We start from the raw sequence: 26,868 nt of genomic DNA, 5'->3' as shown, positions 1-26,868 counted from the left end.
GCAAGGCAAATGCCCTACCCGCTGTGCTATTGCTCCAGCCCCGCCTATGTTAATTCTTTTTCAACATAATAGCAGAGCTCTGGAAAAGTAGTTAACTTCTCTCTTTCTCTCCCCCCCCCCTTTCCCCCATCAACCAACTTCTGGGAAGAAGAGTGTAAAAGTAAAAACCGAAAACTGTGTAGCCCTGAGATTGTGGTATCAGAGTGACAGAGCTCAGTTCCCGAGTGCTGGCCCTTTGGGTTCCCCTGAAATGACAGGCTCTGTGTGTGTGTGTGTGTGTCTGTGTCTGTGTGTGTGTATGTGTGTGTCTGTGTGTGTGAGTGGAGTTGACAGATGGTGATGGGTACGTGCTTGTGTACCTGTGTGTCTGTGTCTCTGACCGGATCCTGCAGTGTCTAGGGCAGCCTTTGGGTGGCGCTGCAGAGACCCACAGAGTGGCCTCCCTGGCGATGGGCAGCTCCAGTCAGGGTGGGCCCCTGGGCCCTCTCCCTTCCCTGCAGGTGTGATTTTAGCCCCGCGTGCTCTGGACTTGCACTCAGGGCTGAGGCCCAGAGATCTGTTTCCCCGGGTCCCTGCCTCTTGGCACTGGGTGTTGTGCCACACCAGCAGTGCTGGGCTGCTCCTGGCTGATTGCTCGGGACTTTGCCGGGAGGGGAAGGGCCCAGTGGGTTGGCCGTCAGAGAGCGACCTCAGCGGGCTGGCTGGATGCCTCTCACGTGTGCAGATACCCGGGTTTCCCCCCACCCGACCCCCGCCCATCTCTGCCTGGTTTTCCCGAGCGCTGCTGTGGCTCTGGCCGCGTTGTCCATCGGGGACTCAAGGTCATTGCCGGCCCACGGCCCTTTCTCGCTTTCCAGGCTGATGTCAGGTCTTTGGAATTGTTGCGGAGAGTAGAAAGCCGGGCTGGAGAGAGGTTGGGGTTCACCACTCGGTCCCCCACGCAGAGATGGGTGCAGCGCTGGGTCCCTGGACACTGCTGGGTGGGCACCCTGGCACTGGCAGAGCCCGGCAGTGCTGTGTGTGTGTCTGTACTCGGCCTCTCGAGTACACACTGGCGTCTCCAGCTGCCGCACGCACCGTCGCTGCCCAGCAGGTCGCTGTCTGCAGTGGGCTCAGTGCTGGTGATTCGGGCTGCCGAGTCCCATCTCTCCCCCACAGCCCCCAGCCTGGCAAATATTTGAGGGTGTGTGCATGCACGTAGTGGCGGGGGGAGAGAGGAGAGGAGGAGAGGGAGAGAGAGAGAGAGAGAGAGAGAGAGAGAGCAGTTCAGCTCAGGACCTATGTCCAAAGCGGCTCTAGCTGCAAGACCTAATTTGCAGATTCGCTTAGCGATGCTCCACCTCCTTGTTCCTCGATGGAGTTTCCAAGTTGCAAAGTCCAGGGGTGTGCAGTGGGCACTGGCCAGCACGACCCAGGAATCTGCCTGTGACTTCCAGGGAAGAGAACAGCAGTGTGGCCTCTGGCTTCCCCACTGGACGGTCGGCGCCGAGATTTCTCCTCCCAGTCCCAGAATACGCCCCCTCGCCCTCATCGCTGGCGCTGGGCCCCGCAGTGTCCGTGGCTCTCGGCGTGTCCCTCGAGCGCCCTGATTGTGCAACTCGAACGTTCCCGCCACGCGGCCTGGCGACCCGGGCTCCTGCTCCTGTGTTCTCCTGCCCCTGCGGGCACTTGGTGTCCCAGAGGTCGGCTGTGACTCAGCTCGGCCCCGTCTGTCCTCAGGAGGAGAGTCAGGCTGTCGGGAACGCGAGCTCCTGAGTCTGGCGCTCAGCTCTGGGTCAGGAGCGCGGCCAGGGCAGGGTCTCTCGAGGGGCGACCTCTCGGCACCCCCGGCTGGAGGCGGGGCCCTCCCCAGCTTCCAGGCAAAGAGGCCGGGGTGCGAGCAGAGGGCGGGGGAGTCCTGTCCTCAGCCTGCACGCCTGCACTCCTGCCCTCTGGCCCCCAGCCCGGCCATGCCTGCTGGACCAGGCCTGACCCCCCGCACCAGCTCTGCGAGTCAGACGGGACGGGTGTGTGTGTGGACTTGACCTCTGCTCCTTGGAACCAGGGCCGTGAGGCACTTAGCTCTCCCGTGACATGTCTGTTCCTTCAGAAGGTGGTTGTTCATGTGACAGGGCGCAGGGTGGGAGGCAGTGCCCTGTCCCCCTCTGCTGCCCCCCGCCCCCCGGGGCTGTTACTTACTGCCTGGACTGCTTAGCCTGACAGCTAAGGGTGATGTTGCACACGTAAAGTTTCCTCTACTTCCTCTCTGTCTCTGTCTGTCTGTCTGTCTGACTCGCGTTTGCATTCGGGGAGCACTGTGTGGGCTTCGGGCTGATTCCTGGTTCTGCGCTCAGGGCTCACTCCTGGTGGGGCTCAGGGAATCACATGGGGGGGCTGGGGATGGAACCCGGGTTGGCCGGGCGCAAGGCCGGCGTCCTCCCGTCTGTCCTCTCTCTCTGGCCCCATGTGCCTGTTCTCCTGCTTCTGAAGGCGGAGGCCTGGCCAGCAGCGCATGTAGCCCCCGCGTGCTGCGGGCCCTTCTCCCCCACTCCTCCGGGTGGTGTTGGAGGCAGTGGGTGTGCCCTGGGGAGAGGCCCTGGCGGGAGCTGCTTGGCCTGAGAGCCACGTGTCCACTCTGCGCGGACCCCCCCCCCCCCGCCCCCAAGCCAGGCCGGGAAATGTGGGGGTGGAGAGGGAGAGCGGGAGGATGCCGCTGAGGAAGGCTTGCCGGAGTCTTCATGTGACGACTGTGTTGGAGCTTCTCCCCTGACTCATTTCTTTTTTCTTCGTTTTTGCTTTTTGGGTCACACCTGGTGATGCTCAGAGGTTACTCCTAGTGGTGCTCAGGGGACCGTATGGGATGTCGGGGATTGAACCTGGGTCAGCCTCATTCGAGGCAAACTCCCTACCCACTGGACTGTCGCTCCGGCCCCTGTCGGTCATTTCTTAATAGATGCCCGTGTATTTGCACTTACGTCTGTAAAGGAGTATGTTTGTGTAATGGTAGAGCTTATAGGGTTTTATTTTTAAAGTTTTTATTTTGATATGTGTTTATCTGTGTGTTCTGATTCTGATGGAAAATGAAATCATAATAGTGATGAATGACTGACTTGCCAGGTGAGATTTTATGTACTGGGTTGCCTTAAAAAAGACCAGTTTAGGGGCGGGAGGTATAATACAGCAGGTAGGATGCTTGTCTTGCATGCAGCTGATCTGGTTTCAATCCTTAGCACTTCATGGTCCCCCAAGCATCACTGGGGTGATCCCTGAGCACAACCAGATGTGATTCTGGCACCAAAGCCAGCCATACCCCCCCAGGCACCCCCCAATTTTGGTGATGGATTTCCACCTTCGGAGCAACTGTGGCTTCTTTCTCCTGCGCCCCCCGTACGACCCCCCAGTCCCCATGCCTCTCCTTGTTTATTTTGCTTTGGCCATTCTCGGCAGTGCTCAGGGAACCCTCTGTGGTGCTGGGGTTCGAACCCAGGGTGACTGCGTGCTGGTGCTCCCGCCCCTGCCTTTTCGTGGGTGATGGACTCTGACCACTTGAAAAGCGCGAGCTTCCCCTCCAGTGACGCTCCTCAGCTGATTTAGATGTCTCTTCTCCCCTGGGAGGCTTATGGAAATAGATTATCTGAATTGACCCAGAAGTGGAGCCGATAGAAATAAAGCCCACTTCCATTTTGTTTGAACGCTGCAGGTCGGCGTATGTTTGAGAGGAAGTTATGTTTGCAAACACTGCAGTTGTAGAGTTACACTGACTAATAATTCAGGTTGAACATCCAGTTCTGAATAGCATCGTACCCGGCCTGCATGGAGGGCTGTGGCCTGAGCGTGACGAAATAGCTCAGCATGCAGATTTAAAAACTCGACAAAACTCAGTCTCTCTTTTCTTTTATAGCTTCTCCGACAAACTCTTTGGTGGAAAGGGCTTGCATTTCCAGCCGTCAGTCCTGGATTTTGGAATTCAGTAAGTATCTTTAAAAAAAATTTTTTTTGGAATAATTTATTTGCATTACTTGTTTCAGAACATCTTTATGTAAGATGTTTAAGTACTTTTAAAAGTACTGTGTGTTGACAATATCAAGTGATCTCAGTCCTGGGACGTGTGTGTGTGTGTGTGTGTGTGTGTGTCTGTGTTTGTGTGTATGTTGTTCTAGCCATTTGTTTAGCCTTTGATAAAATATCTTATAGATACAGTGATTGGAATGAATAAGTCACTATCAGGTCTTTTTTCCTTGAAGTTAATGTTTTATAGTGGAAAAATTAAGTATGGATGGTTTCTGAATTCTTCTTTGTTTTTATTAATTTTTTTTAATTGAATCACCATGAGATACACAGTTACAAAGTTGTTCATGATTAGGTTTCAACATCATACAATGTGCCAACATCTGTCCCTTCACCAGTGCACATTTCCCACCATCAATGTCCCTAGTTTCCCTCCCACCACCCTCCTCTGAATTCTTGTCCTTAGATTTACTTACCCGTGTTGATGGCTGGCTTCCTGTCCAGAATGGCAAGGTGCGAGATCACCAGTTGCATGGGTCAGGGAGGTGGAGGCGTTGGGAAGGTCGATGGGAGGACAGCATGGGTGTCCAGAGCAGCGTGGGAAGGAGCAGCAGGTGAAGGGAAGGAGCTCTGGCTGAGGAGCTGTCTAGAACCCTGGGAGGAAGCAAGGACGGTAAGGAAGGAGGAAAGGAAGATAGGGAAAAAGGAAGGGAGGAAGGACAAAAGGGAGGAAGGAAGGAATCAGTTGTGTCCGAGTGGGGCCCCTGGATGCTGGTTGACTGGGGCAGTTTGATAAGGGGGTGGGAGATGGGGCCACCCAAGGCCGTGCTCCAGGGCTGCTCCCGCTGGGAATCCCCTGTGGCTTGAAGCGGCGCTGGAGGGTGGGTCTGGGCTGGCCGAGTGCACGCAGGCACCGTCGCTGAGCTGTCTCGAGGCCCTTGGCTTGGTTGCTTGAGCAGAACAGGGCTTTGCCCTGGACGGGGAAGGGGCCAAGCAGCTCGGCCTCCCAAGGGTTGGCGGGGGGAAGCTTCTGGATGTGCTGCGGCCCCGCCTTTTCCAGCCCGGAAGGTCACGTCCATGGTCTCACAGGCGGATGAGAAGGGTGGTAGGCAGTGGGTGTTGGCAGGGGACCCCCGTGGGGTGAGTCCGGAGTAGGCTCCGTCCACTGCTAGGGGTGGCTTTTTGCTATGCTCACCTGCGTCTCCTCATCGCGAACGCTGAGCTGCGGGGCAGAGCTGGAGCCCTAAGGCTTGGGGGCCTGTGGGGTTTTTATTTTATTTAAATTTTTTTCCTTTTGGGTCACACCCGGTGATGCTCAGGGGTTACTCCTGACTTTGCACTCAGGAATCACTCCTGGCGGTGCTCAGGGGACCATATGGGATGCTGGGAATCGAACCCGGGTTGACCGCATGCAAACGCCCTACCTGCTGTGCTATTGCTTTAGCCCCATCCTGTGGGGTTTTGGAAAGAAGAGCTGTACCAGCAGCAAGTGTGCAGGGAGGGTGTCCGCCTGGTGAGAGTCGGGCGCCTGGTCTTCTGCTGGTGAACCTCTTCTGTTTTTGCTCGGGTAAGGACCACTGGAGGGGCGTGATAGCACAGCGGGCAGGGTGTTTGCCTTGCACGCGGCTGACCTGGGTTTGATTTCTCCGTCCCTCTCGGAGAGCCCGGCCAAGCTGCCGAGAGTATCCCACCTGCATGGCAGAGCCTGGCAAGCTCCCCGTGGCGTGTTCGATATGCCAAAAACAGTAGCAACACGTCTCACAATGGAGACGTTACTGGTGCCTGCTCGAGTAAATCGATGAACAACGGGATGACAGTGCTACAGTGCTAAGGAGCATTACCAGTGGCTGATGGTCTAGTCAGGCCTTCCTTGTTTTTGATGGTGACCGAGTGCTTTGCTGCTGGGGAAGGGTTTTGTTGTGCAGAAGAGATGTGAGTGCAGGGCCCACTGTGAGGCGCCTGCTGGCTGGCGGGCGGGACGGCAGCGAGGACAGTTAGTGAGGAGAGGAGTTCTGTCGCTGTCCGAAATACCCCCCTCTTCCGGTTTGGAAGGCTCCATGTGTCCTGCTGTTTATTTCTCTTCTAAGTGGAATCCAGGAATCTGCTTGTTGGAATCTTTTTTTTGCTTTTGCGGTGTCACACCCAGCAATGCTTCAGGGGTTACTCCTGATTGACTCAGGAGTCACTCCTGGCAGGGCTCGGGGGGACCCTAAAGAATGCTGGGGGTCACAGGTCAGTCAGCTGCACGCGAGGCAAGCCCCTACTAGCTGTGCTACTGCTCTGGCCCAGGAATCAATTATTTTTGCTGAAGTTTGGGAAAAACGAACAAAAATACCTCAGTAACGAGAAAAAACGGGGCTGGAGTGATAGCACAGTGGGTTGGGCGTTTGGCTCGCACGCGGCCGACCCTGGTTTGATTCCCAGCATCCCATATGGTCCCCTGAGCACTGCCAGGAGTAATTTCTGAGTGCAGAACCAGGAGTAACCCCCGTGCATCTCTGGGCATGATCCAAAAGGGTGGGGGGGAAGAGAAAAAATAAACCTAGAGGACACTTCTTTGGGGGGACGCTGTTTACAGTCAGGGTACTCAGGTTACTTCTGGCTCTGCACTCGGAATTGCTCCTAGTGGTGCTTGGGGGACCATCTGGGATGCTGCGGATTGAACTCAGGTTGGCCACATGCGAGGCAAGTGCCCTCCCTGCTGTGCTATCCCCTTGGTGAGTGCCGGGACTCGAACCAGGCTCATGGCCGCAGCCCCAGGCTAAGCCAGCACCTTAACTGTCTCTTGGCCCTGCAGCCTTTGCCAGCTTTTCCGTGGCCCTCGGGAGTCAGTGTCGGGCCCCTGGTTTTCCATCCCTCTGGCCGCTTCTCAGGGTTTATTTGGGGGCGTCTGGCTGGCCGCGAGCCGGTCGCAGGAGGCACAGTTGTTCTTTTCTGCTGTCTTCATAGAGTATCTTCCAGTTGTCACTCGCGAAGGAAATTCCTCTCCTCATACCACTTATAAAAATAGAAGTAAAGAAGGAGAGAGTAAAAATAGCAGCGTGGTGACTGGGCTTCAGCGGGAGGCCCGGCGGGGCGTGCCCTCACCCCCCAGCTGGCGCGGTCTTATCTCCTGCTGTGTTTCTCCGGGATGTGTTTGTTTATTGGGAAAGGGGCAGTGCTCTGGGCTTACTCCTGGTATTGTGCTCAGGGTTCCCTCCTGAGTATGTGGTGACGGGGCTGGAACTTGGGTCGGCCACGTGCGAGGCAACCCTGCCTTTGACTCCAAGCCCCTTAGAGGCATTTCGAGCTTTGCTTTGTTTGGCTCTTTGCTTTTTGGGTCACGCCCAGCGATGCTCAGGGGTCACTCCTGGCTCTGCGCACAGGGGTCACTCCTGGCTCTGCGCTCAGGGGTCACTCCTGGCGGTGCTCGGGGGACCCTATGGGATGCTGGGGATCGAACTTGGGAGAGCCTTGAGGGAAGGATCTGTTTCCTGCTGGATTCAGAGTGGGGGAAAGTCATTTTAATTAAAAAGTAGAGGCCTCCATCCCTTCTCCCCTCCCATCCCCTTCTCTATCCCCCACCCTATATACACCCACCAACCCAGCCGGGAGTCATCTCTGAGCACTGCTGTGTGGGGCACACTCCACCTTGCTACTCCCTAAAAAAAAAAAAAAAATCACAGGGATTTCTTCTGAGTTTAGAAGAGGATGCATTTCGAGGCTGCACTAATGAGAACCATGTTTGGGTGTCTGCCATCGGGAGTATAAAGCCAGAGAAGCGACTTGGTGAGGAGGTCACTCCCTCTGAGTGCCCCAGAAATGTCAGAGCTCTGTGTGTGTGTGTGTGTGTGTGTGTGTGTGTGTGTGTGTGTGTGTGTGTGTGTGTGTGTGTGTACGTGTACACATGCCAGAGCTTCTGAAATCTGTGGTTTCTATGGATTTAGACTCTCTTCCTGCCACACCATGCTGTGGATCAGCCTCCTTCTCAGTTGCCTTGTCCCCAGTTTCCCTTTCCTACAGCTTAGTCAAGTCTTTGCAAAATGAAATCCGCCCTCCCGCTCCCCCGCCAACCCTGCCCAGAAAGCAGACCTTAGGTGGTTTCCCCCATGAATACTGTCTGTTGCCAGCGCCTACCAATTTCTGTGGGTTATGGCATAAGAGGTCTAAGCGGTGTTACCAGGGCCAGCTTGTATCTTACAACAGAAAATTGCGGGGGAGCATTGGGGATAGATTCCCAGGCCATTCTCAGGCCCCATGGACAACCTCCAATTGATATTTCGCCAACCAGGCCAAGATGGTTCACTGACGATGTGGTGTTGCCGGGGGTCACCCCTAGGACTCCCCTGGCAGTGCTCCGGAGCTGGTGCTGAAGAGTAACCTGGGGTCCCCCATACCCATAGCATGTGTCCCTGACCGCTCGCTGTTCACAATCTCCTGAACCCCAAAGTTCATTTTATCAGTGAACAATGATATTTTTATATATGTTTGAAAAATTAAACATTGATTTATGACGTTGCTCCTGACACCGTTGTTTCAGGCATTTTGATGTTCCAGCACAATCCCGCCAGCAGGGTGACTGTCCCTTCACCAATGTCTCCGTTTCCCACTCCTCCGCCACCCCCTCCCAGCCTGCCCGCTCAGGGAATACAGAATAATCCCATCGCGTGTTATGGTACACGCCTCACAGTGGTGTTGGTGAAGCCTTTGAGGATTCGCCGAGCTGTTGGGTGCTCCTGGAGCCTCCTGTGGTAGTTTTCGCCCCCTGAGCTTAGTGGGCGTCTGCAACTTTGCTCATCCAGTTTGCGGCGCTGCCGCTGGGCTGCCAGGACTGTGAAATTTGGGGCTACCACATGGCTGCGTATGCAGCCTCATGCTCCGGCGTGGGGTGACTCAGCGTGGGGTGCTCACCACCAGTCCTGGAGCTGGGCAGCGGGGCCTGGTGTGTGCAGGAGGAAGCTGGGTGTGGGTGGGACGCTGGGCCTCTCTCAGCCCGCCCCCGTCCCAAGGAGGCGCCTAAGATCTCAGCCCAGACACGGCCGTGAGATCCATCCTGGGGATTCATTTTACTTTTTTTATTCACGAATCACGAAATCCCGTTAATCACCGATTTCTCGGGCGGGCTCAGTAACATCCCATTTTGTCCTTTCCCTAAGATCTTAGAAGTCCATCTCGACTCGGCCCTCCTAACGATGTTGCACTGGGGGCTCTTCAGGGTCAGGGGAATGAGATCCAGCTTGTTACTAGCTTTAGCATATGAATACACCATGGGAAGCTTGCGAGGCTGTCCCATGTGGGCAGGAAACTCTCAGAAGATTGCCAGTTTCTCCCAGAGGGAGAAGTAGGCTACAAGAATCGCTTCTGAGAGCTTGCTTTTAAGTCTCTCTCTGGATGTTGGCCGTTGATGGGATTACACACACCTGGGTTCCTCTGCGGGTACCTTCATGTGTGAGGCTCATCTGAACGTGTGGAGAGGGGCCTGGAGCATGGCTGTAGCTAAGTTCCGGTGGTCTTCAGCCGCTGGGAACTCTGCTTGGGGTGGGGAGGGAAGCTGGAGCCCATCCCCTCAAGGGGCCCCAGGGAAGATAGCCAGGCTTGAGGGCAAGAGACTCTATTGTGTATCAAGAGACTTTTTTTTATTATATATCTATTTTTATTTGTTTGGGGGCCACACCTGGCTGGGCTCAGGGCTTACTCCTGGCTCTGCGCTCAGGAATCACTCCTGGCAGGGCTCAGGGGACCAAACGGAGAGCCAGGAATCAAACCTGGCTTGGCCTTGTGCAAGGCAGGCGCCCTACCTGCTGCACTGTCGCTCCGGCCTCAAGGATGCTTTTTTTTGGGTGGGGGGGGGGCGGGGCGGGTAACAACTCTCAGAGCTTGGCTAACATGGACCAGCACTGCTGGGGAGGGAGCAGGGGCGCCCCGTGCCGGGGGTCACACTTGGGGCCTTGCTCGGGCCGGGACCACCTTCTGCTGCCTCAGCCGCTTCTCCCCAGCCCCCGCAGGAAGATGCGCTTTCTTCGAAGCAGCATCCTTCGTTGTGGTTTCTTAACGTCGTCATTCACAGCCACAGTTTTCTGGGGCGTCAAGCGCAGGTGTCTGTTTAAACGTCTCGCTCTACACAGACCCACCTAACACTTGACTCTTTCTCCTCGTTTCCTCCCTAGGTTCCTGGGACAGCCCGCGGCCAAGGTTCTCCACGCCTACAACCCGAGCCGGGAGAGCGAGGTGGTGGTGAACTCCGTGTTCACGGCTGCCCGGCATTTCCACGTGCCTCCCGTGCACTGCCGGGTGGGTGCCGTCCCCGGGGAAGCGACGCGGCCGCCGGCCAGGGCTGCTCGAGCTTTGGCCTGAAGATTTCACTTCCTGCTCCCTGTCGCCCCTTCTTCCTGCTCTCCACACACTTTCCCTTCTGTGTGTTCATGTTCATATTTATTTTTTTTCCCCCAGTGCCTCACATTCGTGGTTTGGGTGGCCTAGGTCACTAGGAAAGGTCCCAGCATGGCTAAAGAAACTTCATGGGCTTTTTGTGTTTTGTTTTGTTTTTGGTCTACATGCAAAGTATTCATGCAAAAGCACTAGGCGCTAACACAGACTCATAGTGTCTATCTCTTCACCACTGATAAGAGGCACTTACTGATAAAGTTGGGACTCTCCCCAGTCCAAAAGGAACTTCTGATAAAAGTAACTTGTGCATAATAATGAGCTCAGAACCCCTGGCTGCTTTTTTTTTTTTCTTCCTTTTTGGGTCATACCCAGAGATGCACAGGGGTTACTCCTTGCTCTTGCACTCAGGAATTATTCCTGGCAGTGCTTGTGGGACCATATGGGATGCTGGGAATCGAACCCGTGTCTGCCACGTGCAAGGCAAACACCCTACCCGCTGTGCTATTGCTCCAGCCCCAACCCTGGGCTGCTTTGTACTATTCTGTTTACTTGTGGGTTTTATTATTTTGGTTACCATGTCTGTAGCATGCACTTAAAAATACTGAGATTCCTGTGATGTGCTGGGGAAAAAAAATACTGAGACTGAAGGAGTGTGGTGTGAGTAACCTGAATCTCTTTTCTTTTCTTTTCTTTTCTTTTCTTTTCTTTTCTTTTCTTTTCTTTTCTTTTCTTTTCTTTTCTCTCTTTCTCTCTTTCTTTCTTTCTTTCTTTCTTTCTTTTCTCTCTTTCTCTCTTTCTCCCTTTCTTTCTTTCTTTCTTTCTTTCTTTCTTTCTTTCTTTCTTTCTTTCTTTCTTTCTTTCTTTCTTTCTTTCTTTCTTTCTTTCTTTCTTTCTTTCTTTCTTTTTCTTTATTTTCTTTCTTTTGTTCCTGCCCAGGTAATCACAGCCCTTACTTTTGTATCAGCATGTATTTGTATCATCATGTTTCTACATTGGTTCTTGACAAGTGATAGCTGGAACGTAGTCTCTAAACTACTGCAAAGGGTCGGAGCATAAGTCTTTTGTCTTGCACACGACCCGTCTCAGCCCACTGCCCTGCACGTCTTAGAGTCACCTCTTAGAGTCAGTGTCCTGAGCAGTGCCAGGAGAGAGCCCCGAGCACGGCTGAGTGTGGCCCAGCAACCAGAAAGGGTGGGTGGGAGCACCTCCGTTCCATTGCTGTTGGTTTTGTTTCTTTAGAGTGCAGCCCAGGACCACACCCTGGAGTGCTCAGGCCTCTCTGGCTCTGCACTCGGGACCACCCCTGATGGGGCTCATCATATGGGATGCCGGGATCTAATGTGGGTCAGCACTTGTAAGACCGCTGCACTCCTGCTCTGGCCCCGCTCACGGCCCCGGAGGAGCCTGAGCTTGAACTGTTAGGGGCCAGCATTTGCTCCCGTGGGCAAGGAGGAGGCGGCGGGAAGAGCCAGGTGGGAGGCCTGCATCCCGGAGAGTGAGGGCCAGGACCGCGCGTGTCAGTCCTGGTGGCTCCCGAGACGCCCCCGTAGAGTGTTGGGAGATCTCGGGCCTTGTGGTACGTTCCAAGGTGCAGGATGTCCAGGTGCCTGTTAACTGTAGCATCATTCACGGGGACGTCTCGGCAAGACGTCGGGCTGGCTCCATGCTGATGGGCTACTTTCCTTCCAGGTCATTCCAGCGCTGGGGAAAACTTCCTTCCGGATTATTTTCTTGCCTACCGAAGAGGGAAGTCTCGAAAGCTCCTTATTTATTAATACCTCCTCCTATGGAGTCCTGTCCTACCACGTGAGTACTGCTGCCTGTGGGGGTGAACTGGCTAGCCCGGGGGGTGGGGGGGTGGAGCACCGCCCACATGGGGATTCAACCCGTGGCACGGCCACACAGACGCACGCTCACTTAGGCAGCTCCACACTTGCCATATGCACAGTACACGCACCTGGGTTTGGACACACACAAATGGCCACACAAGTGGACACCCACCCACACTCACCCGCTAAAGGTCTTTGAACATACGGGACAGACAGACAGACAGACACACACACAACACACACACATACACACACATGGGTTTGGCAAGTTTAGCAAAATTTTTATTTTTTTTAAATTAAAAAAAAATGTTTTACTATTTTTTTTGCTTTTTGGGTCACACCTGGTGATGCACAGAGGTTACTTCTGGCTCTGCACTCAGGAATCACTCCTGGCGGTGCTCAGGGGACCATATGGGATGCTGGGAATTGAACCCCGGTCAACCGCGTGCAAGGCAAACGCCCTACCCGCTGTGCCCCTTAGCAAAATTTTTAAAAGTCTAACAAAGCCTGGAAGCGTTGCCCCCTGGTTCATGCCATTGAATCTGGGTGTTGGCACCACCCTTGATTGTCTGCAGTGCAAAGCACCAGCTCTCCCCAGGGGTCTTGGCGATGACGGGCACCCCCATGGTCTCTTGTAGCACATGGAGTGGGCGTCAGAACGCCTGACCTGCCCCTCTGCCCGGGCCGCCTTTTCTCCGCGTGGGTGTGGGGCTAGGGCCTGCACATCGTGAGTTTGGACTGCGGGACGGGGAGCAGAAGAATCTTTCTGTTGTGCTTCGCCATCAGGAATTGCTCTTCCATGCCCCTGGGATGCCACTGCTTTAACTGGAAGGTGGCATGAGAGTTTAAGGACCTGTAGCCATCGGGTTGAGGGTGGAGCAACACCTGGCAGTACTCAGGGCTTACTCCTGACTCTGTGCTCTGACTGGATGCAAGATAAGCCCCATCTCCCTAGGGTGCTGTCTCCCTTCTTTTTTTTTTTTTTCCTTTTGGGTCACACCCAGCAGCAGTGATGCTCAGGAGTTTGCCCTGGCTATGCACTCAGAAATTACTCCTGGCAGTGCTCGGGGGTTGAAATCGGGTCAGCCATATGCAAGGCAAACCCCCTCCCCGCCCTACCTGCCGTGCTGTGGCCCCGACCCCCATCCTTAAGTTCTTACTGGGTGTCTTTAAGCACGCGGCTCAGCATCAGACGTGTGTCCTATTGGAGAGATGGCCACAGTGAAGACTCTCAGGCTTGAGTGCAGCTGTGCTTTAACTGCTTTGGGGGTTTCACTGCTTTTTTTCTGGTAGAAAAGGCTCAAGAATTGGATCCCTAGTGCCCTGAAGGGCAGGAACACAGGTACCCTTTAGAAAGGCTGATGGGTGATGTGCGGAGCCCTCCCGCTGACGCTGCCGTTCCTCCTGCAGGTCTCTGGAGTGGGCACTCGCAGAAGCTCTCCAGAAGGGTCTGCGAAGCAGCTGCCCAACGCCTACTTTCTGCTCCCTCAGGTCCAGAGCATTCGGCTCTCTCCGACGCAGGTGATGTCAGGGGCGGGTGTGTGCTGGTGGCTCCGTGCTGGAGCTTCTTCTGTTCCCTTTTGGCAGAGCCTGCGTAAACCCCTTTTATGTAGACAGGCTTGGGATTGTACTAATTTCTGCTTTTTGAGAAAACCCTGATATTTATCACTGTAGCACTGTATCACTGTCATCGCGTTGCTCGATTTGTTTGAGCGGGCCCCAGTAACGTCTCCATTGTGAGACTTGTTGTTATTGTTTTTGGCATATCCAGTACGCCACGGAGAACTTGCCAGGCTCTGCCGTGCAGGCGAGATATTCTTGGTAGCTTGCTGGACTCTCTGAGAGGGGCGGAGGAATCGCCCCCAAACCTGGGCGATATTTATGTATAAGATTATACATCAAATTACATTGTAACAGTAGCCCTTAATTATTTGTATTATTTGGCTGTTTGGGTCACACCCGGCGATACCCAGGGTTTACTTCTGGCTCTGCACTCAGAATTGCTCCTGGCAGTGCTCCAGGGACTATATGGGATCCCAGGGATCAAACTTGGGTCGGCTGCAAGCAAGATAAACACCTTACCCTCTGTACTATCTGACCCCCTTAATTTTTTTTTTTTTTTTTTTTTTTTGCTTTTTGGGTCACACCCAGCGATGCTCAGGGGTTACTCCTGGCTTTGCACTCAGGAATTGCTCCTGGCAGTGCTTGGGGGACCATATGGGATACCGGGGATCGAACCCGGGTCAGCCGCGTGCAAGGCCCTACCCGCTGTGCTATCGCTCCGGCCCCTGACCCCCTTAATTTAAAAAGTTTAAAATTTAAAAAATAATAATTTTCAAATAACTCCACCCTGTGTTGCTTAGAGGCTGCTCCCGGCTCTGTGCTTGGACCATGTGGTGTCGGGTATCGAGCCTGGGTCTCTTGCATGCAGAGCGTGCACAGCAGCCTTCGCATGTCTGCCCAGCCCTCTGTAGTTCTTTTCCAATGACTGTCTAGTTCATGCGGTTGACATTTCACGCTTTCTCCCTCTTCTTTTTTGTCCTTTGGAATGTTGCCTGCTTTTCAGGGTTCGCTCTGAGATCCTTTTCATCACCGGCAGTTTCCCCGCATTGTAGCTCAGGGGCTTGCCAAGGCCTCAGGTGTTTTGTAAGGGGAGAAGCGGTCACGCACTGTGGATGGCTTACTGAGCTTGTGAAACCAGGTGCTTTTCAGGAAGCGGAATCTTGAGTCACACACTTCCGCAGCCGTGGCTGGAGAGGCAGATGGTAGGGCGGGCTGGGCGTGTGCCTTGCATGCCCCTGGCCGGGGCTTGATGCCCAGAGCCCAGTTGGCGTCCCCCAAGCTCCCCAGGAATGACCCCTGAGAATGGCTGGCTGTGTCCCCGAAGTGAGCATCATTTCCAGTGAAAATTTTGTTCTGGTTTGTTTTGTTTTTGTTTTGTTTTGATTTGGTCTGGTCTGGGCCGCAGCCGCCAGAGCGCATGACTTACTTACTTCTGGCTCTGAGCTCAGGGGGTTTGGGGGACCGACTGGAGTGCCGGGGATCAAATCCAGGCTAACTGCGAGTGAGACAAGTGTCTTACCCACTGTGCTCTCTTCCCGGCCCCCAAAGACCTGTTTTTGATGACTAAGAAGGTAGTTATTAAGTAGCGGGTTAAATTGGCCTTGTTTGTTTGTTTGTCTGGGGGCTTACTCCTGGCTCTTGCTCAGGGCTCACTCTTGGAAGGATTTATGTGGCACCAAGGGTTGGGTCCATGTTAGCCACTGCCTCACCCACTATACTGTCACTCGGGCCCAGTAGGCTAGCATTTTCCCTCTTTACTTATTCGTGGTTTTGGAGTCACACCTGCTGATGCACAGGGCTACTCCTGACTTTGCACTCAGAGATCACTCCTGGAAGTGCACGGGAAATCATATGGGGTACTGGGAATTGAACCCGCCCCATGCAAGTACTCTCTGACCCCTGTTCTTTCTTGCTTGCTTGCTTGGTTTCGTCACACCTGGTGATGCTCAGGGGTTACTCCTGGTTTTGCACTCAGGAATCACTCCTGACAGTGCTCAGGGGACCATATGGTGTTACCAGATTTTTAATCTTTTGTCTCATGCATTCTTCCTCCTCACTGCTCCATCCCACTCTCTTGATCCTCTTCTCACTCTGGCTCCCCCTTTACCGTCTCTCCTGCTGCTTATCTCTCTCCACCTTGCCCTCTAGGCTACACACAGTCAGGTAGCAAAATCAACATAAGAAAGCCCTTCCTAAAAAAAAAAAAAAAAGAAAAAAAAATGAAAGCCCTTTCTGAGGGCTGCCAAGCAAAATACCCCTTAAGGTTTTTCTCCTTTCCTTACTCCAAGCCTTCATTAACATCTTAATACTAGTTATTTTTGTATGGACACAGTAAGAGATACATTGAGGCTTGCAGGGCAGCTCTCCTGGCAACATCTTGCCATAGACTCAGACGGCAGCACTCAGGGCAGATTAATCATTCCTCACCCTAGCAGGGTCCGAATCTAGTTATCACTGTTTGGATCATGACAGCATTTGTCCATGACCAAGCTCTTAACTTATAGTTAAGCATTAGGCACTTTGGCCAGGCCCATCTCGATGCCAGGGTAGCACACAACTCACCGCTTGCCCTGGGTCCGTCCCATCCCTCAGTCCCGTCCCTCGTTGGGACCCTGCTTTTGGGGGTGCTAGGAAGTAAGGGCAGCTGAGGCTTAGGTTGAAAGAACAGATGCCCAGGAGGAAGATAACATGCAGAGTCAAATAACTCCCAGGTTACAAAAGCAAAGCATTTGCTACAGTCTTCCAGTGCCTGTACAAAAGGGCATGGCTCTGAATAAACGATGTAAAGGACTCAAGGAGAAGAGAAAAACAGTATTTACAAGTCAACAGAGCCCAAAGAAAGAAGCTACAAATAAAGACAGAGGAATGGGAGCACTGCGATGGGAACAAACCAATAAACCTAAGCTACCTAAGGCTATGTTATCCTACAATATGGGATGCTGGGAATTGAACCTGGGTTGGCCACATGCAAGGCAAACAAACACCCTAACCTCTGTACTATATTTTTTTAAATAAATGTTAAGTAATTCTTTTTCTTTGTTTTGGGGCTTTTTTTCTTCTTTTTTTGGTCACACCTGGCGATGCACAGGGGTTACTCCTGGCTCTGCACTCAGGAATTACTCCTGGCGGTGCTCAGGGGACCATATGGGATGCTGGGAATCGAACCCGGGTCGGCCACGTGAAGGCAAACGCCCTCCCCGCTGTGCTAGCACTCCAGCCCCCTTGGGGCCTTTTTTTTCTTGGCCTCTAGGGTCACACATGGTGATTCCTAGGGCGATGCTCCTGGCTGTGCACTCAGGAATTACTCCTGGTGGTGCTTGGGGAACCACATGGGATGCTGGGGGTCAGACCTGGGTTGATGACATGCATGGAAAACGCCCTACCCACTGCTCTGGCCCTTTGGGGTGACTTTTAAATACTTTGTTTTCTTATGTTGGGATATAATAAGTCTTTATATTCTCACAATTTTCAGCAGATACATTATTTGCAGGGGTTTTTTTTGCCAATTCTCTAGGCTGATTTTTTATTTTCTTGCCGGAATCCTTTGAAGTGGTAAAAGCGATCAGTTTTTATGAAATGTTCAGTTTGGCTGTATTTTCCTTGATTACCTAATAGGCCTTGAGTGTCTCATCTGAAATGATCAACATTCTCCTTCCGGGGCTAGAGAGACAATGCAGGGCTTCAGGCACTTGCCTTACACGTGGCTGACGATGGTTTGATCCCTGGCGACACATCAGGCCCCTGGGAGCTCCACTAAGAGTGATGTTTGAGCACAGAGCCAGGCGTAAGCCCTGAGAGCATTGGGTATGGCCCACATAGCCCAAAAGAAAAGCAAAAAAAGGAAAAAGGAAGGAGAAAGAGGAGGAGGAGGAGGAGAAGGAGGAAGTAGAGAATGAGGAGGAGCCGAAAGAAAAGATTAAGTTTAATTTCAATGTTGAGTACGGGGGAGGGAACTTCATTCAGTCTGTTGCACCAAGACTATGGGTGGGAAAAATACTTTCTTTGGAGAGAGTTCTGGGAGCGAGCTTGGGGTGCTCACCAGGGAACCGTGCAGTTCACGGTCAGACTGTGTTAGCAGATGCAAGGCAGCCGCCGTACCACCCACACTCACCGGCCCCCGTGAAGACAATTCGCCTACTGTCCGATCTCTCCGTTCTTACAGGTCCCTGTGTGGTTTTCTCTTCCCCTGCGGCTGGTCCCTCTCTCCGACTGACCCTGGGGGCATGGCTCTTTCTGGGCTGTGAGTCAGCGTAGTCAGGCAGCTTCATTTCCTGAGTGTTCCAATAAACGAGAGGCGGGAATACAACCCACTGTTGTCTGCTGTTGTGATGCAGGAGCCATTGTCAGTGTGTAGACATTTGGTGGGACTGATCTTTTTGTAGGAAATCAGCGTTTAGAACTCTAGACACATGAACAGAAATCTCAAAAAATAAAAATAGGACAATTTCCTCCCCTTCCCCCCTCCCTCCCCTGCTGTGGTGTGTGTGTGTGTGTGTGTGTGTGTGTGTGTGTGTGTGTGTGTGTGTGTGTGTGTGTGTGTGTGTGTGTGTGTGTGTGTGTGTGTGTGTGTGTGTGTGTGTGTGTGTGTGTGTGTGTGTGTGTGTGTGCTCTGAGATCTCCCGGCTTGCATTTGTGATTGCCTGGGGGGGGGGTCACACCCTTCCCGATTGTGGGTATTTCTAGTTCTGTGCTTGTTGGGGCTGCATCCTTTAGCGGGGGTCCCACATGTCTGAGTTCAGGCCCCCAGCTGGCATCTCTGCCTGTCAGAGCAGTCAGGCTGGTGTAGCCTCATCTTCGCACCTCTCCCACCTTCGACCTGCACGGGAGTCCCAGCGCAGGCAGGATGAAAGTGTTTTGGGGGCAGGTCCAGGGCCAGAGCCATGGATATGGGGTGGGGTTGAGGGGGCGGTCAGGGTGGCTGGTGGTGCTTGATTATGATAATGATATTCATATATATATATATATATTTTGCTTTTTGGGTCACACCTGGCAATGCACAGGGGTTACTCCTGGCTCTGCACTCAGGAATCACCCCTGGCAGTGCTCAGGGGACCATATGGGGTGCTGGGACTCGAACCCAGGTAGGCCACATGCAAGGCAAATGCCCTACCTGCTGTGCTATCGCTCCAGTCCCCCCGATATTCATATTTCTTGACTTAGTGGTTCATGACCTGAGAAAGAGAAGGTCAAGTAAAATAGTACTTTGCAGCATTTTAATCACGGCGGAAAGCCGTGGAAGCAATTTTCAAGGCTCAGCCGTGGAAAGATGGTTTGATAGATTTGAGTATTTCAGCATCTGGAACATTAAGTAAGTTCTTCCAGGTTCCTCTCTGATACTTACAGAATAACGTCTGGCAGGTCTCACGCCTGATAGTTGGGTGTGAGGTAGACCAGGCTTCTTACTTACACTGACTCCACAGTCGACACCTTCCTCCCAGGAAATTTTTAGTTGATCCTGGGCATGTAAATTGAGAAATAGTAAATAGAGCGAAATAGAGGTTGGAATAGAATATGTAAACGTTATTGTGTCAGGCTCATTAAAAGTAAGAGTTTTTTTATTTTAATTTTTAATGTTTTTAGTTTCTGCACCTGTAATCTGTTGAGATTTGAGGAGTGTTTCAGTCACTTGTTGCGGCGAAGGAGAGCACTTGAAATGAGTAGTGTCCCCGTCAGCATACGGGGTCACTGGAGTGGGAAACTTGACTCAGACTGAGCAACTTAGGTTCTTGTGACTGGGATCCTTGTGAGGTTGATTGTTCAGAATGGGATAATGAGGCGGCCTTAGGAAGCCCAGTGAGAGTTTCGTCTGTCTGTTGGCAGTGCCAGGGAGGAAGCCCAGGGCCTCACACATGCCGAGAGGATGCTGTGCCTCAGGGCCACACTGCCTGCCTCCAGAGACGCTGTCTGCTGGGACGCACGATCAGGACAGACAGTCCTGCTGTGTTGGGGGGGAGGTGTGTGTGTGTGTGTGTGTGTGTGTGAGAGAGAGAGAGAGAATGAGAGAGAACCTGTTGTGCAGTGTGTGTGAGAGTGAATGTGTGTGAGAGATAGAAAGTGTATGTGTATATATATCCCTGTCAGGGAGCCCGGCGAGCTACCGAGAGTATCCCGCCCACACGGCAGAGCCTGGCAAGCTCCCATGCCGTACTCGATATGCCAAAAACAGTAACAAAAAGTCTCACAGTGGAGACGTTACTGGTGCCTCCTCTAGCAAATCGATGAATGGGACAACAGTGCTATATTGCTATTTGGTATATAATGAGGAAATTACTGCTGTGGTGCTTTGTGTGTGTGTGTGCGTGAGGGAGAGAGAGAGAGAGAGAGAGAGAGAGAGAGAAACCAGTGCAGTGTGTGTCTGCGAGTGAGTGTCTGTGTGTGTGTAATGGGGAACTTAGCACTGCGTGGGTGTGGGTGTGGTGTGGGGTGTTTCTGGGCCGTGTCCAGGCGAGGTTATTTCTGGGTGTTCCGTGCGCGCTGCCCAGGTCAGCCCCGGAGTTCCTGCCCTTTGAAGCCTGGCACGGCCTTTCCCTCTGGAGGGCTGCTCAGGCCCCGTGCTGCCCTCCTGGACTGCAGGGCTGGGGTGCGGGGAGCCCCACGCTCTTGCCTGCTCGCTGCCTCCTGGGAAGGAGGCTGGGAAATGGCGCAGGAGCCAGCACAGGGGGGCGGCGGCGCCGCAGACACCTCAGAATCCCGGTGTCCTCGTCCCTGGCCCTCCGCAGAGCTGGGAGGTGCCGGCTGGGAATCCTCCCTGGGCAGTCCTGGTGCCTTTAATAACCGCCTGTGCCCGGGGAAAGTTGTTTGATCTGTTTTTTAAACAAATAAAACGGATAGGCTGTCAGGCCCGGAGAGCCATTAGCGTATGTGCCGTGACTTAATTTCCCCGTGTCTGAGGAGAGCCAGGCAGCGGCTTGAACCTGTGAGATGTTCTTTTCCCCCCTGGACCCTCAGGAGTGATGTGGGGGGCGGGGAGGGGCGGGAAGGGGCCGTGGAAGCGCGAGGCCCTGGGTTCCATCCTCAGCTCCCCACTGAAAGTGCCTCGGGTGGGGTGGGCACGCAGCCTGGTGGTCGTCCAGCTGCAGGGACCCGGGTCAGTTCCGCCGCCCGAGTCGCGCCGCGGGGGTACGGCATGGGAGCTTGCCAGGCTCTGCCGTGTGGGCGGGATACTCTCGGTAGCTCGCGGGGCCCGGACATTGACCGGCCCAGCCCAGTGGCCAGGTACCTCCCGGCCCCCGGGAGAAAAGACTAGAAGGAGGACAAGGTCGCTGCGTGGGGTCCCGCCCCTCCCTGTCCAGCGCGTCTCCTCCCGGCTCCCTCTCGGCTGCTGCGTCGCCTCCTCTGCCTCCCTGTCTCCTGCGGGTCCCCTCGCTCTGGGACCAAGTGGGGCCCTCCAGCACTGGGTCCTGCTCTCATGCTGCTGGCGTGGGGAGCCCCGGCCTTCGTGGGGCTCGCAGCCATTCCCGGGGTGCCGGGGACACGGCTTTCGTGTCTCGTGTGTCCCCTGAGGAGCCGGCACCGTCTTCCCGTCACTCACTCGCAGTGCAGTCAGGTGGCGTGTGCGCGGGTCGCCGACCCACCTTCCTCGGGAAGGAGCGGGGGCCCGGCTGTGTGCGCCTCAGGAAGTGGGCCGTGAGGTGGTTTCGCGCGTCGGTGTTCCAGGCCGTTCCAGCAGCGTCAGAGCGTTTGCGTGACCCCCGCCAGTGTCACTCCTCTCTTTCTGGACATAATTTTTTTTTAAAGTAGTGCGCGTGAGAAAAATCTGGAGTTGGCGAGCTGAGGTGCCGCCGTCTCTGGTGTGGGCTGAGGAGAACAGGGCCGGGCGCTCCCTGGGAAGTCTGAGGAGAGAGAAGAACTCCCGCTCTCGTCACCCCTTCCAGCCCAGAATCCTCGTCTGTCCCCCTCACAGGCCTCCTCTCCCCTTGGACCCCGGGCCGGAAGAAGGTTGAGGAGTACCGCCCTGAAGAGAGGGGGCTCTCCTCAGGCCTCATGAGGGAAGGAAACAGTCTTCTCATTCTGGGCTTGACCCTGTGGTTTCCCTCCTTTTTCCTGAGTTTAGGGCATGTGACAAGAAGATCAGCGACTCCACAGTTTCTTCGCCCCACACCTACTTCTGTTGGTTTCTCAGAGCTCCACGGGGAGAAGAATAAATCACCCAGAATCTTCTCCAAAGCCACACTAACCCCAGTGTTGAGAGTTTATATCCTGACCTATTTCTAATCCTCAATTTTTATTTTTTAAATGAGATTCTACAGGCCAGAGAGAGAGCACTTGTCTCACACACGGTTGACCTGGATGTTATCCCCGTACACCCCGAATGGTCCCCTGAGCCCGGCCAGGAGTCACCCCCAAGTGCAGAGCCAGGAGCAGTCCTGGGCACAGCCAGGTGTGCCCCCCCCCTCCAAAAAAAAAAAAAACATAAGGGCCAGAGAGAGAGAGTTTGTCAGGTAAGGGATGCGGGTGGTGCTTGTGGAGTGTCCTGGCTGTGCCGGGGAAGCAGGTACTGTCCTGTCCATCTCTCTGGCTCCTTCCCCCACCCCCGCACTGCCCACTTGCCCCGTGACTCCTGCCACCCTCCCCTGGTTTGTTCCAGCCTCACCCTGGGGCTCCAGCACCCCCACACTTGGGGAGTCGAGGGTGTCACTCTCTGAGGAGACCCCTACAGCCACGTCCTCTTTCGCTTAGCCCCTTCCTCGCGGTCGCCCAGCCTCCAGGTCAGGTGAGACGTCACCAACCCTCAGCAGAGAGCCTGGCTGGGCCTCTGTGCCCCACTTGTACTGGCTCAGGGTCCCGAAGCCACCAAGTGTTACCAGAATAGCTGCTCTGGGGCCGTGCCACGCAACGTGACCTAGTGAGGGGACAGCCCTCCTCGGCCTGCTGGCCACCGCAGCCAGCCTCAAGGGGAGGCGGGGCCAGGCTGCCACTGCACAGGCTGACGCCACCTGTCCCAGAGAGCCCTAGTCCCCGAGTGGCCCTGCGGCCTCGAGGGACTGACATCTCTCTCAGGCTCATTGCAGGGGTGCATGCAGGGGTGGGGCAGGAATGGGGCAGGAATGACGTGTCTCTTGCATCGGAATTAATTGTAAAACAAAAGGAGTTTCAGGAAAGGTCGTGTTTGTGGGGGGATATAAATGATCCATATTTTTTTTCCTTGGGTCACACCCAGTGATGCTCAGGGGTTACTCCTGGCTCTGCACTCAGGAATTACCCCTGGCGGTGCTCAAGGGACCATATGGGATGCTGGGAATAGAACCCGGGTCGTCCTCATGCAAGGCAAACGCCCTAACCACTGTGCTATTGCTCCAGCCCCTTGTTTTTTTCTTTCTTTCTTTTTTGGGTCACACCTGGCAGTGCACAGGGGTTACTCCTGGCTCATGCACTCAGGAATTACTCCTGGCAGTGCTGGGGGGACCATATGGGATGCTGGGACCATATCGAACCGGGTAGGCTGCGTGCAAAGCAAATGTCCTATCCGCTGTACTATCGCTGCAGCCCCCTTACCCGTAGTTTTAAACAAAGGCCAGTGGCTGTGTCTTCTGAAACTCCTGTCACCCTGAGAATCTCACTTGTGTGAGTCTCTCAGATTTAGGTTTGCAGTCTTCAGAGGGCAGGAACACGAGAGAATTGGAACCTGAGGTTTGTATGAATAACCGTTTCATGAGAGGTTCTCGCAGTTGCTCAGTCCTGGGAGCACCCTCATGTTGAGTCTCCCGTTGGTTCTGTTTGACTTCTGGTACAGCTCTGGGCTCTTGTGGCTTAAGAGATGGATCGGATCGCTCTTGGTGTTTGTTTTAATGGAAGCAGGATGGATTTTACTTCCTGAAACTCACTGAGAAAGAAATGCGGGGGGGAGAAAGAGGGGAACCCATGTTCAGGAGAGAAGACGGCTTCTCCAAAATAGGAAGAAGCCGAAAGAGAGAGAATGTGAGCTGTCCCGGTAGTCGGGGGCGAGTGGGGGGGGGGGCAGAGGAAGGTCATCTTCCCGTTCCTTCAAGGGGGTGTTTTCTCAGCACAGGGAAATTCACCTGGCCCTAGCCGCAGGGAAAGCCAGCACTGTTGATGGGCTTTTCATAGTCTGACCTTTAGATTCCTCTGCTACTTCTCCTTTGCTGAGGGCTTGGTCCTCTAGGTGGGGCCTAGTCTGGGTGCAGTTTCTCTTTTTCATGAGCTCTGGATTTGCCTCACAAAGAAAAGCCGTCTTCGTGCCTCTGGGCTAGAGAAGGGCTGGTCTGCCCTCAAGCTTCCTTCTTACCTGAAAGTCTCCCTACCTGCCCACCCCTCCCCCTCGAGATCTCCTGGGTTCTGTGGGGAAATGTCTCACTTCTTCAATGCAGACCCTGGGATTGTTCTTGCGAACATCTGAAGTGATTGAGGGTTGTAGGCCTGTTGTTTTCTTTCCAGTGGAATTGCACAAAGTTCCTCTCTCGCCCTCCAACTGCTCCCTGTGGAGAAGGAGCGGGTGGTTTCCCCCTCTGTGTTGACGCCTCTACACTCAGACCCCCACTACCCCCAGACCATGCCAGGCAGAAGGCACGTGAGCCCTGCTGCCTCCTGACCCGGGGGGCGTCTCCGGTCTGGTTCTCTAATGCCCGTTTCCATGTTGGAGAATTCCCAGACTTCAGGACACAGGGGGCATGTTCTGTTCAGATTGTCTTGGGAAAAAAAACTCACATTGGTGGGACTGTTAGGGTCGCGGGCGTTGAGACACAAGCCTTACACCAGTCAGGGTCCCATCCCTGGCTACGCACGGAACCCCGCCAGGGGTCACTCCTGAGCACTGAGTCCAGGATAGTCCCTAAGCACTAGCTATCCCACCCCCGGGGAAAAAATAGTGGATATGTTAGAACTTTTTTTTCTTTTGTTTCCTCTTACGACAACTTTCAGTTTGTTATTTGTTTGGGGGGTCACACCTAGTGATGCTCAGAGTTACTCCTGGCTCTGCACTCAGGAGTCACTGCTGGTGGTGCTCAGGGGACCCCATGGGGTGCTGGGGATTGAATCGAGCTTGGCTGCGTGCAAGACAAATGCCCTACCCCCTGTACTATCAGCTTGGCCCTACCCCCAACTTCCAAACGGGAATAATAGCCTCCTCTCTGCATGTGAGCACTATGGAGGAGGAGTGTGTGTGTGTGTGTGTGTGTGTGTGTGTGTGTACACATGTGTACTTTTTGTATGTGGAATGACTGAACTGCAGCAGGGCAGCCAGCATGGGAAGTTTGCCAGAGGGCTAGCCGGGTGGGGGTTTTCTTCCGTAATCCACCCGGGGCACACCCCCAGGCTGGGCAGCTGCTCACGTTCTTTGTCAAGTCCAGATGGGATGGAAAGAGCTTTGCCTCCTGAGAGCAGCTGCGCTACGCACGCGCGCCCTCTGGTGGGAATTGGAGGTATTCAATCAAGGAATTCAGATCCTAGTTTACTCGTGTTTTGAGGATCCTTGGGGGGCCAGAGAGATGGTGCAGTGGCACGGCACTAGCCTTACGTGTGGCTGACCCAGGTCCAATCCCCGGGACTCCATAGGGTCCCCAAGCACCTCCAGGATCGATCCCAGAGTGACCCCAGGCACTTTGCTCTTGGCGGAAACAGTCAGGGAGGAATGGAGCTTCTCTCTGCTCTGCTTTTGATCCTGGGTCTTGTTCGCAGAAACTGGATGAAAAAGCATCTAGTTCTTAAGATTTTCATTGCCACTTGCAGATGGAGGCGAGGGGGAGTGCCTGCAAAAGCACCTTTGGCTCATGTTTGCTCCCATTCACAAGCCCGGCTAAACGCCTGTGATACTTTCACTGTGCTTCAAAGTGTAGTTTGTCCTGGTCTCCCTGGTGGCTTTAAAAGCCTGAGTGACAGTCGAAGTCATTCCAGATGTGTTTTCATGTACACTCCCGAGGTCATTGGTATAAATCTCACAAGTCAAACATAATTGAGCCTCTGTTTAATACCGAGTCTCCTTGGAATGAATGGATGTGTACAGATGGGGAGGGGACCCCGGGATTTGGGGAATATCCTTTTCTTCCTTTCTTTCTCTGCTTTGGGGCCACACCTGGCTCCAGGGTCACTCCCGGGGCCATGTGTGGGGGGCCCGGAAATTGAACGCTTGGTTGGCCACTTGCAAGGCAGGTGTCCTGCCCACTATACCATCGTACCACCCCCGGGGAGTATGTTTGCGTTGTTGTCACGGCGATTGCCACAGTCCCCCGTGCCATCTGGGGCGCCTCTTTGTGTCTCCGGTGCAGGGACAGAAAAATGAACATTAGACAGACATCATGGCCCAGGCCTGCCACGTGCTGTGCACCCTAACAGTTCTGGGGATCCAGGCCTGCCCTGCCACTCCCGAAGGGCTGTCGCATTCGTTTGTTTGTCGGCCACACCTGGTAGTGCTCAGGGGTCACTCCTGGCAGGCTTTCATGTGTTTGTTTATTTACTGACTGGGATCCCTCAGGCAGTGCTCTGGAAACTGTGTTGTGTCCTGGGGACTAATCTGTAGCTTTCGCATGCCAAGTGTGTGCTCCAGCTCTTGGGACCCTCACCCCAGCCCTGCGGAGGTCTTCGGACTTGACAAACTTCCGGATTCTTTTCAGACACTTTTCCTCTCCCGTCTACGTCTCTTCCAGGTGTTCGGAACGAGACCAAGTTCAATTTCGAGCTTCTTTGTGGTTTGATTCTAGTGCCCAGCTAAGTCCTGAGGGAGCCTAGTTTTGTTTTGCTTTTTGAGCCACATCCAGTGATGCTCAGGGTTGACTCCTGGCTCTGCACTCAGAGATCCCTCCTGGCATTGCTTGTGAAGGGACCATATGGGATGCCAGAGGTTGATCCTGGGTCAGCTGCATGCAAGGCAGAGGCCCTACCTAGTATATTATAGCTTGGTCCCAGGTGACCTTGGTTTTGTCTTTTGGCGGTGGGGGGGGAGGGGTCACTGCTCAGGGGTTACTCTTGGCTCTGTACTCAGGAATTACTCCTGGCGGTGCTCAGGGGACCATATGGGATACTGGGAATCAACCCGGGTCAGCTGCATGCAAGACAAATGCCCTACCCGCTGTGCTATCACTCCGGCCAACTTTGCTTTAAATAAAAGTAGATTCCTCTGTTTAAACAAAATGTTGAGGTATGCCCAGCTGCAGAAAGGGAGGGAGGGCGG

General features: G+C 54.0%; 1 protein-coding gene across 1 annotated transcript in view; it reads left to right on the top strand.

Moving 5' to 3' along the window:
- TMEM131L (transmembrane 131 like) overlaps positions 1-26,868 on the top strand; it is a 132,247-nt gene that overhangs the window by 52,871 nt on the left and 52,508 nt on the right. The window contains exons 4-7 of the mRNA XM_055144828.1: positions 3,881-3,949; positions 10,134-10,257; positions 12,043-12,159; positions 13,593-13,703. Of these exons, the coding sequence (XP_055000803.1) occupies positions 3,881-3,949; positions 10,134-10,257; positions 12,043-12,159; positions 13,593-13,703 (421 nt within the window). The remainder of the gene's footprint in view (positions 1-3,880; positions 3,950-10,133; positions 10,258-12,042; positions 12,160-13,592; positions 13,704-26,868) is intronic.

Source organism: Sorex araneus, chromosome 7, assembly GCF_027595985.1.
Source record: "Sorex araneus isolate mSorAra2 chromosome 7, mSorAra2.pri, whole genome shotgun sequence".
Classification (NCBI taxonomy): domain Eukaryota; kingdom Metazoa; phylum Chordata; class Mammalia; order Eulipotyphla; family Soricidae; genus Sorex; species Sorex araneus.
This window is presented reverse-complemented; position numbering and strand designations above follow the sequence as displayed.